This window comes from Zophobas morio, unplaced genomic scaffold (genome assembly GCF_036711695.1).
Source record: "Zophobas morio isolate AGI-343-1 ecotype UQ-CSIRO unplaced genomic scaffold, CSIRO_AGI_Zmor_V1 ptg000022l, whole genome shotgun sequence".
NCBI classification, from domain to species: Eukaryota; Metazoa; Arthropoda; class Insecta; order Coleoptera; family Tenebrionidae; genus Zophobas; species Zophobas morio.
Window position 1 is genome coordinate 9,603,678 of NW_026972127.1, and position 15,244 is coordinate 9,618,921.

General features: G+C 32.4%; 1 protein-coding gene across 1 annotated transcript; it reads left to right on the forward strand.

The window, feature by feature from the left end:
• The first annotated feature begins 266 nt into the window (after positions 1–266).
• On the forward strand, positions 267–14,787 carry LOC135133535 (G-protein coupled receptor Mth-like). The gene is made up of 6 exons (XM_064061983.1): positions 267–1,110; positions 12,092–12,550; positions 12,873–12,951; positions 13,470–13,657; positions 13,706–13,892; positions 13,949–14,787. The coding sequence occupies exons 1-6, from the start codon at positions 420–422 to the stop codon at positions 14,232–14,234; spliced, it is 1,890 nt and encodes a 629-aa protein (XP_063918053.1). The 5' UTR covers positions 267–419; the 3' UTR covers positions 14,235–14,787.
• Positions 14,788–15,244: the final 457 nt, after the last annotated feature.

Consider the following 15,244-nt stretch of genomic DNA (forward strand, 5'->3'; position numbering starts at 1 on the left):
AATATTTAATTGCACTTTAATTCCATTCCAAACATTTATATACCGCGAACACACGAGACAACGGAGTTTATTAAATCTGATACCGCACATTATAGTCGATACAACAAGAACAATATTATGAAATTATGACACAACCTCGTGGGAATTCCTGCGGCTATTTTGTGTAGTCTTTTCCAATGCCATTGAACAGGTTTTACGCCATTCGTGCTTATTCAGAATGACGATTCTTTAAAAAAAAAACTGAAAATAATTCTTGAGTAGAACCGTGTTACTATATCACGCACAATCAGATGAAAGAGAGGTGTTTACGGACATCCTAGTCCCAACATTGTGTGAGCCCAAGCGAGACTTCGGCTTCGGCAGTTCTGTCGGGGATTCTCACAAAGCAACATCATGTAACACAACTTGAATATTTCACCATGCTGCGACTTTTACTAGTGTTGTTAACAGTTCGGAACTGTGTAAGCGTGGACTATTTGTATCCGAAGTGCTGTGATAGTGAGAGTCATTTAGAAGAATTCCAATCCACATTTTTGTGTGTCGAAGATGAGAATAAAACGACTCAATTTGTCACCAACAGGACTAATTTTGTGGGTGCCAAAGAAGAAGGTCTATGTATCGATGTCGAAAAGACAGTCGGTCTTTTTAACGTCAGTGGAAGCGACTTAGTTAAAGTGGAAGAACTGGACGTTCCGGTGTATTCTAAATGTTGTCCACTCAACTATTTCTACAATAGCACTTCTCATGGCTGTGTTAAGTCCGAAAACGAACTGCCAACTTTCTTTAGAGAAAGTTTTGTCAAAGTTGGGCTTCGGGAGTGCAAGATAATTGCCGACGTCCGGGTAAATACCCACGATTTGGTAATTGACGCTATTACTAAGTACAAAAAGACTAAAGATGCCAGTGGACAATACTGCGTCGATAAAGATCAAAACAATTTGTTCGTCGTGAGGGTTTGTCATAGTAGTTACGATGTTTGTGATAAAATTAGATGCATCCGCAAGTGCTGTCTTGACGGGCAAAGTTTCATCAATGGGTCGCACTGTAGGTACACTTTTGCCCATGGATTGGATCTGTCTCCGTACGCAAATGAAGTGGACAATGTTAATGGTAAATCATTATTTTCGACTGTGGAAAATTAGGTATTTGGAACGTCAAATAATGCCAAACCGCGGCACTTTTTATTGACTATTGTTGTAAATTAGTTTCTTCTACTTCAGGGAGTAGCGGTTTTATTAAATTAGTCAATGAATTGGTGTTGTAAGATTGTGGTTCTAAATTATGACGCGATGGTATGAATAATACAGTTTAAGGGATTTCCTTGTTTTTTGTTACATAGAGACTGTTCGATTTTAATCGTATTCATTCACTGTTTCTGTGTGACTAAAATATTTACTCGTATTGTTTGTTTGAACAATATACCACACAATCTGGTTTCATGTTTTAATGGAAATGATAATCATTGTCATGCGTTTAATTAAAAAAAAAAAAAAAATGCGAGATGTGGCTACATAGAATTCGAATATTTAAATTTTGTTAAAGAATGTCATCTGCACTGACTTTAAAAAAGTTTCATAATAAATTGCCCGTTTGAGTAGGAAGCTTAATTACTATGTGATTACTTGATTGGACTTGAAATTGCATTTCCTGCAGATGTAACCGTCGTTAAAACCAAGAATAATTTTACAGTCTCTCTAAATCAAATCAAACTTATATAACATATTTTTTTATTATCTCTATAAATGGTCCAGAAGGTTGTTAATATGAATTCAAAAAGTATCGTGTCTTGAGTTGGCTTTAAAAAATTATTTTATCGCTTAGCTCAAAACAGGTCGTTTAATTTCCGTAAAAAATTAGCTGTTGACTGAAAATTTCGGCACTTAATCGAACCATTCCAGGAAATCTGGACAATTGCGTAATATATATCTGCTTTATATTAAAGAAACTAATGACGTAATTCAAAAACATATGGAAAACGTAGCTTCAGTAGGCGTACATTTTTTTAAATTTATTATTTTAATTTTCTTTGATGAAAGATTAATTATTCTATGTACATCTGTTCACAAAAATAAAAAAAATGTGTGAACTTATTTGCAATGAACTTGGATCACCTCTGGAAACAGACAGTTTCGGTTATGCTTACGAATTGACTTAAGTTCGGTTTGAATAATTTTATACAATAAACAAATATATATTTTTTTAAATAACTTTGTCAGTTTCTCAATGTCACTGTTTGTAGAAAAGATTAGTTTTATTGTGTTCAATTTATATACAGGGTGAACCACTAAGCGCGTTCCTCGAGATGTCATTAATTATTAGAAATAAAAAAAAGTCGACGACCATAGTTGTACGGTTCTTCGAGGACTTTATTCTAAAATTATTTTAACTAAACAAAATGTTCCGTTTTTAAGGCGTACCACATAACTTAGTTTTCTTAAATTAAACACCCTATATATTTTTACATATTTTAATTGACTTCTTCTTAGGCTGCAATTTTTGAAATTCCGATGCGACATTGACACGTTGCTCCATTTTTTTTTATTTTTAGCAATAGAAGGATTTACAAAAATAATCGCAGTAGGGTTATTTGTAAAATCTGTGTTACAATATTTTCTAGAGACATAAATAAAGATGCGTGCTTTATTGTGTGTTAAATCTTCATATACACAGTTTTTATGAAAAAATATAATATCGATGTTTCAGTTTTTTCAAATAAAACACCCTGTAATTTATTATTGCACCTTATTTAAATTTATGTTTTCTTTTTTTGTGACGTATTTTTCATGATAACAAAAAATAGAGTAAGATACTGTAATAAAATACAGAAAAATAGTTTTTTTTATAAACACACTGTATATTAAAATTTGATTTAATTACCCTTACTTCGTTGGCAAATACTTTCTAGAAAATTGGATAAAAGTGGCAACGACGCATCTAAAATTCAAAAATAAACTGTGATAATGATAATATGTAAAAATATATAGGGTATTTCATTTAATAAAACTATGTTGTGTGTTAGGCCTTAAAAACTGAACACTCAGTATAATTAAAAATCATTTTAAAGTATAGTCCTCAAAAACCGTGCACCTTTGGTGTGTTTATTGAAAAAATTAAATTATAACACCCTGTATGTTATTATTGCATCCCATTCTGATTTGGTTCTGTTTTTGTCAAGTATTTTTTGTACTATTTAAAGTTGATAGTTATTGTGAGTTTTTGCTTTTTAAAGGACACACTGAAATTTTGAAAGAAAGCGAACAAAAATAGAGTAAGACGCAGTAACAAAATACAGGGTGTTCAATTTGAAGTAACTGAAAAATCGATGTTTGAAAGTAAGTTTAAAATTTTTATTTTAAACATACTGTATGTCAAAACTTTATTTAATTGATACCGTTATTACGATGTTTTTTGCGAAGCCTTACATAAATAACAAATTCAAAAAAATTGGAATAACGTGGAAAAGTTTAATCGAAGTGTTAAAGATAAACTTTGGTTATAAAGGCTAGAAAAAGGCTAAAAAGAATATGAAAAACTATAAAACCTCCTGTATAGTCGAATATACTTTCAATGTATGTTATTCACAAAAACGTATAATTTGGGTCTAACTTTTTTCCTATTATTATCTTTATTAAATAATAATGAATGAGCGTGCGCTTAGTGGCTCACCCTGTATATTTTAAATTATAGAGACTTTGGAATATTATAGTGTGCTTTCTCTGGTTACGTTTTTGATGTTCAAAGAAAGTTTTCAAAAATTCAAAGAACAGAAGTTGTTCAAAAATTAATATTATTATCAATGCCTATAAGAGCTTACACTAGAGTTCGTCAGATAATGAACATTGGCTTTCTGTATATTTGAAGCTGACAATAAGGCGCTTATGATTATGGTAATGATAATTTACAGCCAATAAGCAGTTTTGGGACAGCAAGTCAATCTTCATTATTTGGCGGACTCTATTTTACAATGTCCGTTTCGCAGATAGTTGTATATTATGATTTCGAATACAACAAGATATACGAAATATAAGCTTTTTAGCAAAATTAATATACGATAAATTTGAAAGATTCCGAGAGCCTCTGGTGTTTTGTTTTTTAAATAATTTTGAAGAATCTCAGGGTCCTCTGCTGTTTTTTGACGTTCAAAGAAAGTTTTCAAAAATTAAAAAAATTAAAAAAAAAAAAGAAGTTTGTTAAAAATTGATCTTAACAACTTAAAGTAGAGTCCGTCAAATACTGAACATTGATTTTCTGTTTATTTGAAGCCACCAGTAAATCGCTTAGGATTATAGTAATGATAATTTACAGTCGCTTGTAAGCTGTTTATTAGGGACTTTTAGAAATAGAAAGTCAGTGTTCACTATTTGGCGGACTCTACTGTATGTACATTGTACAGTGTCAATTTCGGAGCTATTTGTTGACACTTCGATTTTGAATACAATTATATATGTGAAAAATAAGTAATTTAATTGCTTCTTTTGTGGTACTATATAGTACCTACTAGCTGGTCAATATATGACTTAAAACGAAATTTTATCGAAAATGACACATTTTAGAAATCTTAAATTCCTGAAATAGTAATTATGATTTTGAAGAGAAGCGGTGAAATTTGCATTATTCATTGACAAACTATTTAAACGCAAATTGCAGTGAATGTTCCACAGTTCATTGACCAGGAATCCGAGTAGCCCTAACATTGTGACAACCAAAACAAAACTTTCTATCTACAAAAATATTAGAGAAAATTAATATGACAAGGTACAATGTTTTGTGTTTGTAGTTAGTTGTAAAAAACCATAATCAGTTTACTTTCATTTCACTACTTCAGGCAAAAATATTGTTACTAACAATAGTTTTAGTTACATTGTTTTAGCATTGCTGGTGGAAGCTGAAAAACTTGATTTTTAAGACGGTTCAAAAAAAATTTTTAATTTATCGCCAGTTCTAAATTAAAACAGGGATAGTGTAAAGTTACTCAACACTGAATTAAATCTCCGGGATAGACGATTTATTATTCTTTATGGAAAGACTGGGAAGTTAGTTTGGTTTATAACATTCTTATCTTGATTAACACACAACAAAAGATTTTGACGTACATTCCTTGACCCATTCTCTTCAATATAAACAAAGTTTTTTCTGCAGATACCATATTTTGGCTGCACTGTGTTTTATTTATACATTGAGAGTAGATTGCTGCAATATGCGTTCTGATTTTTCAAAATATACAACACAACTTTAATTTTTTTTTATTCAATACGTTGGAACGCTATTTTTTCTGAGAACAGGTCAATTAGGTGATTCGACCTTGATTATTTTTTTTATACACAAATTGTCAAAACATGTCATAATATATTACACCTCGTCTTTCTTGTATGTGTTTTCTTCACTAAATATATACCTACAAAGCTATTTATATCAGTCTTTTGGAATTTAAATGAAATAGTGGGTTTATTTAGTCATGTAGGTATCTAACGTGTAATCAGATATTACACTTTCCTCTATTTTCAAGCGTCAAGGGCATCGATATGCATATTAACTTTTGCGATGTTTATTACCATAGCAAATAATGGTAGTGCGGTTTGTTTAAGATCCAGTGATCTAAGGAAAGTTACATAAGTTTCACACGAGAAGTAGTTGCAGTGATTAATTCTTCTATTCTATTTTAATATTAGAAACAGTTCACTTTATTATTATTATGGATTCGGTAAACCAAATTCTATTTATAACAAATAAAATAATTACAGATTTCGGAGTTTATTCTTGGTGGTGTGATGAATTTCTAAAACGATTGATGTATGTTTGCTATCCATCGCTATAATTCTTGTTTCAATAGAAAGTTTCGCTATTCTTTGGATAAACTTCCTTTGAAACAAGTGTTTTTATATTTGAGTTTTAGTGGTTTTATTGGTATGTGTGGCACTTTATATTCGGTGGGAAAAGTTATTGCGACAATTACCACTATTTTTGTTTTCTTCGAGTAATTGCTTAAATAAGAAACATTTAAAAATAGTAAATATTACCAAAGTGAAGAGAATTTATAACCAAGGCCTCCAATAATATTAGAAAGTGAACGACCAACGTGCAGTCTGTTTACAATGTTTCGTATAATCAAGGTTCGAAAAACACTGCAATAATAAGCATCATGTTAAAGGTCAGGGCGTCTGGGTTAATTTTTTACGAATTTGTGTTTTAGCGTTTCTTATTAGGTCTTTCCGAATTTTACAAATTGTCCCCAACATTACATAACCAAGTTTATCGAAATGTTAGCAATACATTAATATTGAATTAGAAATTAAAATGTAGTAACGATTCCCTCGAGAAAGTTGGTGACGTCATTCACAAAAATTGTTAGCTAAATATCTATTGAAAAATATATTCATCTTTAGACAACTTTTATTTTATGGAATTAATCACTGTGGTGTCTCAAAAAATTATTACTTGTTACTCGGATTGTTTTCACAGTTTTTTAAATTTTGGCAATATGGTCAAAATATAACACTCATTAATAGATGATGACCTTTTAAAAAAGAACACCATCCTAATTGGAATTGGAATAACACTGAATATTTAAATAAGGTAGCAAAACCGCTGATGGTCTTTTTCTAGAAGAATTTGAAAGACTCTGTGGAACCACTGTTACTTTATTTTTGAAAAAATTTTAACGGGCCTTTAGTTTTTCTATTTTTAGAAGAATTTTCAAGAAACTCCGGGTGTCTCTGGTGTTTTATTTTTGAAATAATTTGAAAAAATCTCGGAGGCCCGTGGTGGTCTTTTTATAAGAATTTGAAAGAATTTTGGAGGTGTTTTATTTTTACAGGAATTCACATCATGTTCTGTCTTCGAAAGTGTGGTGTTTTATTTTTACAAGAATTTGAAAGAACCTGGGTAGCGCTGAGGGTTTTATTGTTATACGAATTTGAAATAATCTGGCCATTGTTGTTTTATTTTTGGAAGGATTTTAAAGGTTTTTCTATTTTTAGAAGAATCTCCAAGAATCTCCTGTTGCCTCTGATATTTTATTTTTGAAATATATAATTTGAGAGAATTTCGGAGGTGTTTTATTTTTACAAGAATTTGAAAGAATATCGGGGGCCAGTTCTGTCTTATTTTTGAAAGAATTTTTAAAAATCTGGGGGGGGGGCGTGTTCTATAATATCGGAGGCCACTGTTGTTTTATTTTTGAAAGGATTTGAAGGTATTTGCTACTGAGGTGTTGGTGTTCTATTTGTAGAATAATTTGAAAGAATATACGAAGCCTTGGGTGGGTGTTTTAGAAGAATTTGATAGAATCTCCGGAGTCACTGTTGTTTTATTTTTGAAAGAATTTTCAAAAATCCCGGGCCCGTGGTCTTCCATTTTTAGAAGAATTTGAAAGAATCTCGGGGATTCCTGTATTTTATTTTTACAGGAATTTGAAAGCTTTTTGAGGGCCTGGATGTTCTATTGTTTGAAGAGTTTGAAAGAGTGTCTGGGGCACTCTTCTTTTATTTTTAAAGAAATTGGAGGGGGGAGGGCGCTGGTGTTCTTTATTTAGAAGAATTTCAAGGGAATCTGGAGTTGCTAGTGTTTTATTTTTAGAAGAACATGAAATAATTTCTGGGACCTTTGTGTTCTATTATTTTCAAGAATTTGAAAGCACGACCAGTGTTCTATTGCTAGAAGAATTTGAAAAAAATCTCTGGGGCCACTGTTATTTTATTTTTGAAAGAATTTTCAAAAATCTAGGGTTCGTGGTGTTCCATTTTTAGGAGTATTTGAAAGAATCTCAGACATTCCTAGTGTTTTATTATTATGAGAATTTGAAAGCATCTTGGGGGCCTAGATGTTCTATTGTTCGTAGAATTTAAAAGAATCTCTTGGACCATTGTTGTTTTGTTAACAGAGCGTTAGTGTTCTATATTTAGAAGAATTTGAAAGAATCTAGAGTTCCTAGTGTTTCATTTTTAGAAGAACATGAAATAATCTCGGTGATCCTTTGTATTTTTTAAAGGATCTCCAAGAATCTTTATGGTTTCTGTTGTTCCAATTTTTGAAAGATCTTGAAAGAATGTTGAAGAGCCACGATGTCCTATTTTTATGACAATTTGAAATAATTTCATGAACCTATAGTATTTTATTTTTACAAGAATTTGAAAATATTGTGTGGGTCCGGATGTTCGAAGAATTTGAAAGAATCTCTTGAGCCAGTGTTGTTTTATTTTTAAAGGAATTGGGGGGAAGGGAGGGCACTGGTGTTCTATTATTTTCAACAATTTGAAAGAATCTCCAGCATCCTGGGTTATATTGTTGGACGAATTTGGAGGAATTTTGGGAGCCACTGTTTTATTTTTTTTAAGAAGAAAGACTCTCGAGGGCCCCAAGTTTTTCTATTTTTGAAAGATTTTGAAAGAATGTTGAAGGGCCATGATGTTCTATTTTTAGAACAATTTGAAAGAATTTCAGGGACCCATGGTGTTTTATTTTTAAAGGAATTGGGGAGAAGGGTGCTGGTGTTCTAGATTTATAAGAATTTGAAACCATTTCGTGGGCCCTTTGTGTTCTATTATTTCCAACAATTTGAAAGATCGTCCAGGCTCCTGGACCAGTGTTCTATTGCTAGAAGAATTTGAAAAAATCTCTGGGGCCACTGTTGTTTTATTTTGGAAAGAATTTAAAAAAATCTCGCGTTCGTGGTGTTCCATTTCTAGCAGAATTTCAAAAAAATCTCGGGGATTCTAAGTGTTCTATTTTTATAGGAATTTGAAAACATCTTGGTGGCCTGGATGTTCTATTGTTCGAAGAATTTGAAAGAGGCTCTGGGGTCACTCTTGTTTTATTTTCAAAGGAATTGGGAGGGGGGGTGTTCTATGTTAAGAACAATTTGAGGGAATCTAGGGTTCCTAGTGTTTTATTTTTAGAAGAACAAGAAATAATCTCGGGGATCCTTTGTGTTCTATTATTTTCAAGAATTTGAAAGAACCTTGAGTTAGTATTGTTGGACGAATTTGGAGGAATTTTGGAAGCCACTGTTTTATTTTTTTAAGAATTTCAAAGATTCTCGAGGGCCCCAAGTTTTTGTATTTTTGAAAGATCTTGAAAGAAAGTTGAAGGGCCATGATGTTCTATTTTTAGGACAATTTGAAAGAATTTCAGGGACCCATGGTGTTTTGTTTTTACAAGAATTTGAACGCATCTTTGGGGCTACTATTGTTTTATTTTTAAAGGAATTGGGGGGAGGGTGTTGGTGTTCTAGATTTAGAAGAATTTGAAACCATTTGTTATCTATTATTTCCAACAATTTCAAAGAACGTCCAGGACCCTGGACCAGTGTTCTACTGCTAGAAGAATTTGAAAAAATCTCTGTGGCCACTGTTGTTTTATTTTTGAAAGAATTTTCAAAAATCTCGCGTTCGTGGTGTTCCATTTTTAGGAGAATTTGAAAAAAATCTGGGGGTTCTTGGTGTTCTATTTTTATAAGAATTTGAAAGCATCTTGGGGCCTGGATGTTCTATTGTTCGAAGAATTTGAAAGAGGCTCTGGGGTCACTCTTGTTTTATTTTCAAAGAAATTGGGACAAGGGAGGGTCCTGGTGTTCTATGTTTAGAACAATTTGAGGGAATCTAGGGTTCCTAGTGTTTTATTTTTAGAAGAACAAGAAATAATTTCGGGGATTCTTTGTGTTCTATTATTTTCAAGAATTTGAAAGAACCTTGAGTTAGTATTGTTGGACGAGTTTGGAGGAATTTTGGTAGCCACTGTTTTATTTTTTTAAGAATTTCAAAAATTCTCGAGGGCCCCAAGTTTTTGTATTTTTGAAAGATCTTGAAAGAAAGTTGAAGGGCCATGATGTTCTATTTTTAGGACAATTTGAAAGAATTTCAGGGACCCATGGTGTTTTATTTTTACAAGAATTTTAAAGCACCTTGGGGGCCCAGATGTTCTATTGTTTCAAGAATTTGAAAGCATCTTGGAGGCCTAGATGTTCTATTGTTCGAAAAATTTGAAAGAGGCTCTGGGGTCACTCTTCTTTTATTTTCAAAGAAATTGGGACTGGGGAAGGTCCTGGTGTTCTATGTTTAGAACAATTTGAGGGAATCTAGGGTTCCTAGTGCTTTATTTTTAGAAGAACAAGAAATAATCTTGGGGATCCTTTGTGTTCTATTATTTTCAAGAACTTGAGTTAGTATTGTTGGACGAATTTGGAAGAATTTTCGGAGCCACTGTTCTATATTTTTAAAGAATTTGAAAGAATCCCACTTTTTCTATTTTTTAAAGGATTTCCCAAAATCTCTGGGGTCCCTGTTGCTCTGTTTTTGAAAGATCTTGGAAGAATGTTGAAGGACCATGATGTTTATTTTTAGGAGAGTTTGAAAGGATTTCAGCGACTCATGGTGTTTTATTTTTACAAGAATTTGAAAGCACATTTCGGACCCAGATGTTCTATTGTTCGAAGAATTTGAAAGCATCTCTAGGTCCATTGTTGTTTTATTTTCAAAGAAATTGAGGGGGTGGGGAGGGCGCTGGTGTTCTAGATTTAGAAGAATTTGAAAGCATCTAAAGGGTCCTGGACCAGTGTTTGAAAGGATCTTTGGGACCACTGTTGTTTTATTTTTGAAAAAATTTGAAAGAATTTCAAGGACACATGGTGTTCTATTTTTAGACGAATTTCTAAGAATTTCCGGAGCCACTGTTGTTTAATTTTTGAAAGAATTTTAAAAATTCTCGGGTGACTCTGGTTTTTCTATTTTTACAAGAATATGCAAGAAGTTCAAGGGTCTCTACTGTTTTATTTTCGAAAGAATTTGAAAGAATCTCGAGGGTCCCTGGTCGTTTATTTTTCGATAGGATTTCTGTGGTTCCTGGTGTTTTTAAAGTATCTCAGGGAACCGTTGTGTTCTACTTTTACACGAATTTCGAAGAATCTTTGGGGTCTGTAGTTAACTTTTATTTTTTAGAATTAATCACAAGGGTATTTCAAAAAATTACTACTTATTTCTTGGATTATTTTAGACACAAGTAGATTCTGTACTTTTAATCCTAGTTGGAAATAACGTGAATAATCTAAATGGAGATGATAAAAATACCAGTGTACTTACAATCAATAAATCATTTAATATAAAATATATTAACATTAACTTAGAAGATGTTCGTGTTTTATTTTTCAAGCAGTCAACATATAATATTGTGGGAAAAACCTTGAACGGGTAAAAAATGAGGAAAAATATTTTAAAAAGCATGACTGAAGTCGAATGGGTTTCCCACAAAACACCAAATTTTTTATTAAAATTATACGTTTGTGTCTCATAGAACTCAATTGTGTATTTAACTTACAATCAAATTAATTAGCTTTTAGCAGCTAATAGAAAATTAAAATTGATGAAACAATTTCCAGACCCATTCGTAATACTGAAAAACTGACCATGGTAATTGTTCATAGATATGAAAGCTCTTACGGAAATGAGAAAGGGTGTTTCTGCAGAGTTTGCAATCTTTTTAATGTGCTTAATTAAATACTTTATGCAAAAATCACAAAAAGTATTTTTAGTAATCTCATTAATAACAAGTTGCGTGTGAAATTATGTTTATCCTAATTAATACTTCTAGTAACCATCTAAAGTCTACTTTAATAAAATTCGCCCACGATTCAGTTAACTGAACAAATGATAAAAATCTGTGAATGTGACACGATGGTTTGTAGTTTCACACAATGTCATATTTAACTCCTCACACTTCATAGAACATATCACGGAATCTTATTTTTTTCCTTTAAAATAGGTAATTTGTTTCAACCTTGTGTGGGAATTACATTACCCGTAAAGAATAATAGCTCTAGTTATATTAACTCATTACTGGCTATCAAACGAAATTAGTTTGTCTAATAAACTCGTTGTCTTAATAGTGTCTTTAACGATCCCTTTTTACTTTCCGAATGATGGCTTTAGCGAATGTCTAATATCATGGCGTTTCACGACTCACATAAACTCAGGTTTCTTGTTTCCGTCTGTGTCTGTTAACTATTTTATAGACGTATAATTTACGTTAACCTTGAAGATCTAAATTCTCCAAAAATTTTTTGTTATGTTGTGTAAACACCACATTATTTATTTTTTTACAGATCCTTTCGCCATAATTCACGACTGGCCCGAAATACACGTATACGCCCTCGGTCCTGGAAAATCCGCTTTTCGTTTAGACTCCAGAGGAACTTTTATAGTCCGAGAAATCGATGAAAGTTTAGGAAAAATCAATGTTACAAGACACTACGACATCGACCAAAAAGAATATTGTACCGAACATGCTACTAAACCGAAGCTCAACGCTTACCTCTTCTTTCGAGGGTTTCCTCATCAGCAGCAAATTAAATTTGTTTACACCGGAATTGCGATGGCTATATCGTGTTTCTTTCTGGCTTTAACTATCATCTACTACTGCATTTCGGACGAGAAGAGGACGCTGTTTGGGAAAATACTGATCAGCTATTGTTCGGCGTCTTTCCTGGCGCTTCTTTTGCTGAGCTACTTTGGTTTAAACACAAAACGGCCGGAGAAAGGTGCTGTGATTTGTAAAGTGATTGGTAAGTTAAAATAAAGCTGGATTTATTCCCTTCCAAAAACTTGATGACGTCACCTTAAGTTTGCTAAGCAAATACAATTTAATTCTGGCAAAGAAGAGAGTAAAATGTTATGGGAGTGGATTTTACGTGGTAAAAAATTATTATTTATATTGTTTTTTTTTTGTGGATTATCCAATATTTTGATTACATGAGTAAGTTTCATAACTATTCCATGTAATAATTAAGTGATGCGCCAATGTTTTTATTCCTCTAACATAACTCTTTTCAACCACAAGTTGCTTTAATTTGCTTAAATTTACATACATTTTCTTTTTTTTTTTAGCTTTCGTGATTTTCTACCTAACGTTGGCAGTAATCACCTGGATGAATGTCATGTGCATTGATATTTATTGTACTTTTGGGTGAGTATCGCACTATTTGCATAAAAGCATTGATATACGGTCGACGCCTACTTTAATCAAGCTTTCATAATAGTGATAGACGATCCTTTTTGCAAAAAATAAAAGTAAAATGGCAATTACACGAATGAGTTTTCTCTCCGGGTATAATTCCAACGCATACATGTCACTGGAATAATAAAATTTATCTCAATAACGTGGCTTTCAAAGGACATATTGCGCTATAATCATCCGTCTAATAATTGCGCATTAATTGGGTGGAACTAAGCCCGTTTCAGATAATTCCGTCGAAATTGCGAATTTTCGTCAAGTTCTGAAAGCACAAAGAGCCCGATGAGGTATGATAAACCGAGAACCGCGAACTTATTTTTAAAATAAATAAATAAAAAATGACGTGTTGTGACGATGAGCAAGTAATAATATTTATCAAAAATTCGCTAACGTATTGTTATACTGAAAATAGATCATGGCCTTTACACTTCTGACGTGTCGTGTTATTTTGAGTAAGTTTCCTTTTACAGATCCTCGAAATCTTTCTCAAGCCGACAACATAGAGGAAAAGATCTGAAAAGATTTTTGCTGTATTGTTTACATGGATGGGGGACTCCACTATTTCTGACGATTCTTCCGATAATTTTCTACCACACGAACGTAATGCCATTTGAGTTACAGATTATAATAAAAGAGGAAAAGTGCTTCTTGTACAAAGGTGAGAATAAAAATTAGACAACAAAGAAAATACAGTTTGATTTTCCAGGTGATGGCAATTATGCGCAATTTTTATTTTCGACGGTGCCTTTCGCCATCATGACCCTCTGCAACCTAATCCTCTTCGTCAAAACCGCAATCTATTGCCTACAAGTTAAAAAAGAGATCAACAAAATGAATGACACCCACCTCATGAAAGGCGAGAAGTGGCAGAAGTTTAATAAATTCCGTGACAGGTAAGTTTACACAATCCTAACACATAACTTTCAGAAATTCATGTTTTGCGTCATAGGTTTGGGTTGTTGTTGAAGCTGTTCTTTATCATGGGAATATCCTTCCTGTTCGAGGTGGTTTCGACTTTCTACGACTTCAAAAAAGACGACACCACCGCGATTATCGAAATAATTTGGGACACGTTTAACTGTTTGCAAGGGGTGTTCATATTTGCGATATTTATTCTCAAGAAGAGGATTTTCAAGAAGTTTCAGACGAAAATAGGACTGCAAAAATTGCGAAAAATTTCGCTGGTTTCTTCGGCGGCGACGCAGACGTCGTCACTCGCAACGCTTACTAAGTAAGTAGATATTGGAAGGTAAACCAAAGAGGATTGTCGAAAGATAAGCGCGGAAGTTATTGTTAGTGTGTTGAGCAGCCTTGGAATTATATTTAAAATTGCACTCCACAAACCATAATTAATTTTCTACGGCTGCACAGTTTCTGACTTTAAAAGTTAGATGACTGAAAGCTGTGTGGGGTTAATGTTAATTAATATTTGAAATTATGTCATTGAGATTATTAGAATAAATAGGCGAAAAGTAATTTACGGGTTTGCTGTAAGTCAATTTTCTATCTCTCTCTTTTTTGTATTTACATACATTTATATGTGAAGTTCAATCAAAGCTACATCGCAGAAATTCATAGCTAACTGCGAGGGAGTTTTTATTGAACATTTTGTATAATTCAAAGGATTTTGTACCAATCTATTAAATGTGTAGATTGTGGTGTGATTTGATTATCCAAAGATTTTAGTACCTCAGTTACGTAGTATGTAAGCATAGATATATGTATATGGTTATACCTACGTTTTTTCAGAATATGCATGATGTACATTTAAGTTTTAATATTTTTATTGGATTGTGTATATATATAGAATGGATAATGTTTTTGATAGTTTCAAATGTGTACAGATATAATGATATATAAGTACTTCAGTTATAACATTAATCGTTTAACGACTTCTGTAATTTTGGTTGTTTTGCGGTTACGCTTATCAGAAGAATCTCTTGTGTTACATGTTTTTGTAAAACGTAGTACTACTTAACACTTACATGTATGACGTAATTTTACTCTTTTAATGTTCTCTTTATTATCTAAATAATAAAAATTTAAATTTGTTGTTTTTTTAACACGCATGTTTGTACCTGTTTTTTAAACTGCAACTGAAGTTAGAAAAGTTACGTTTGATTCTGCAAATATCTTATTTTTCAAGCTTTATTTAAATCAATCAAGCTGTGAGCTAGCGAGAGCGAGCGCTGCTCCTGACCTTATAACTTATAGAACGTATTATAGTTTCCCAAAGATGTTAATC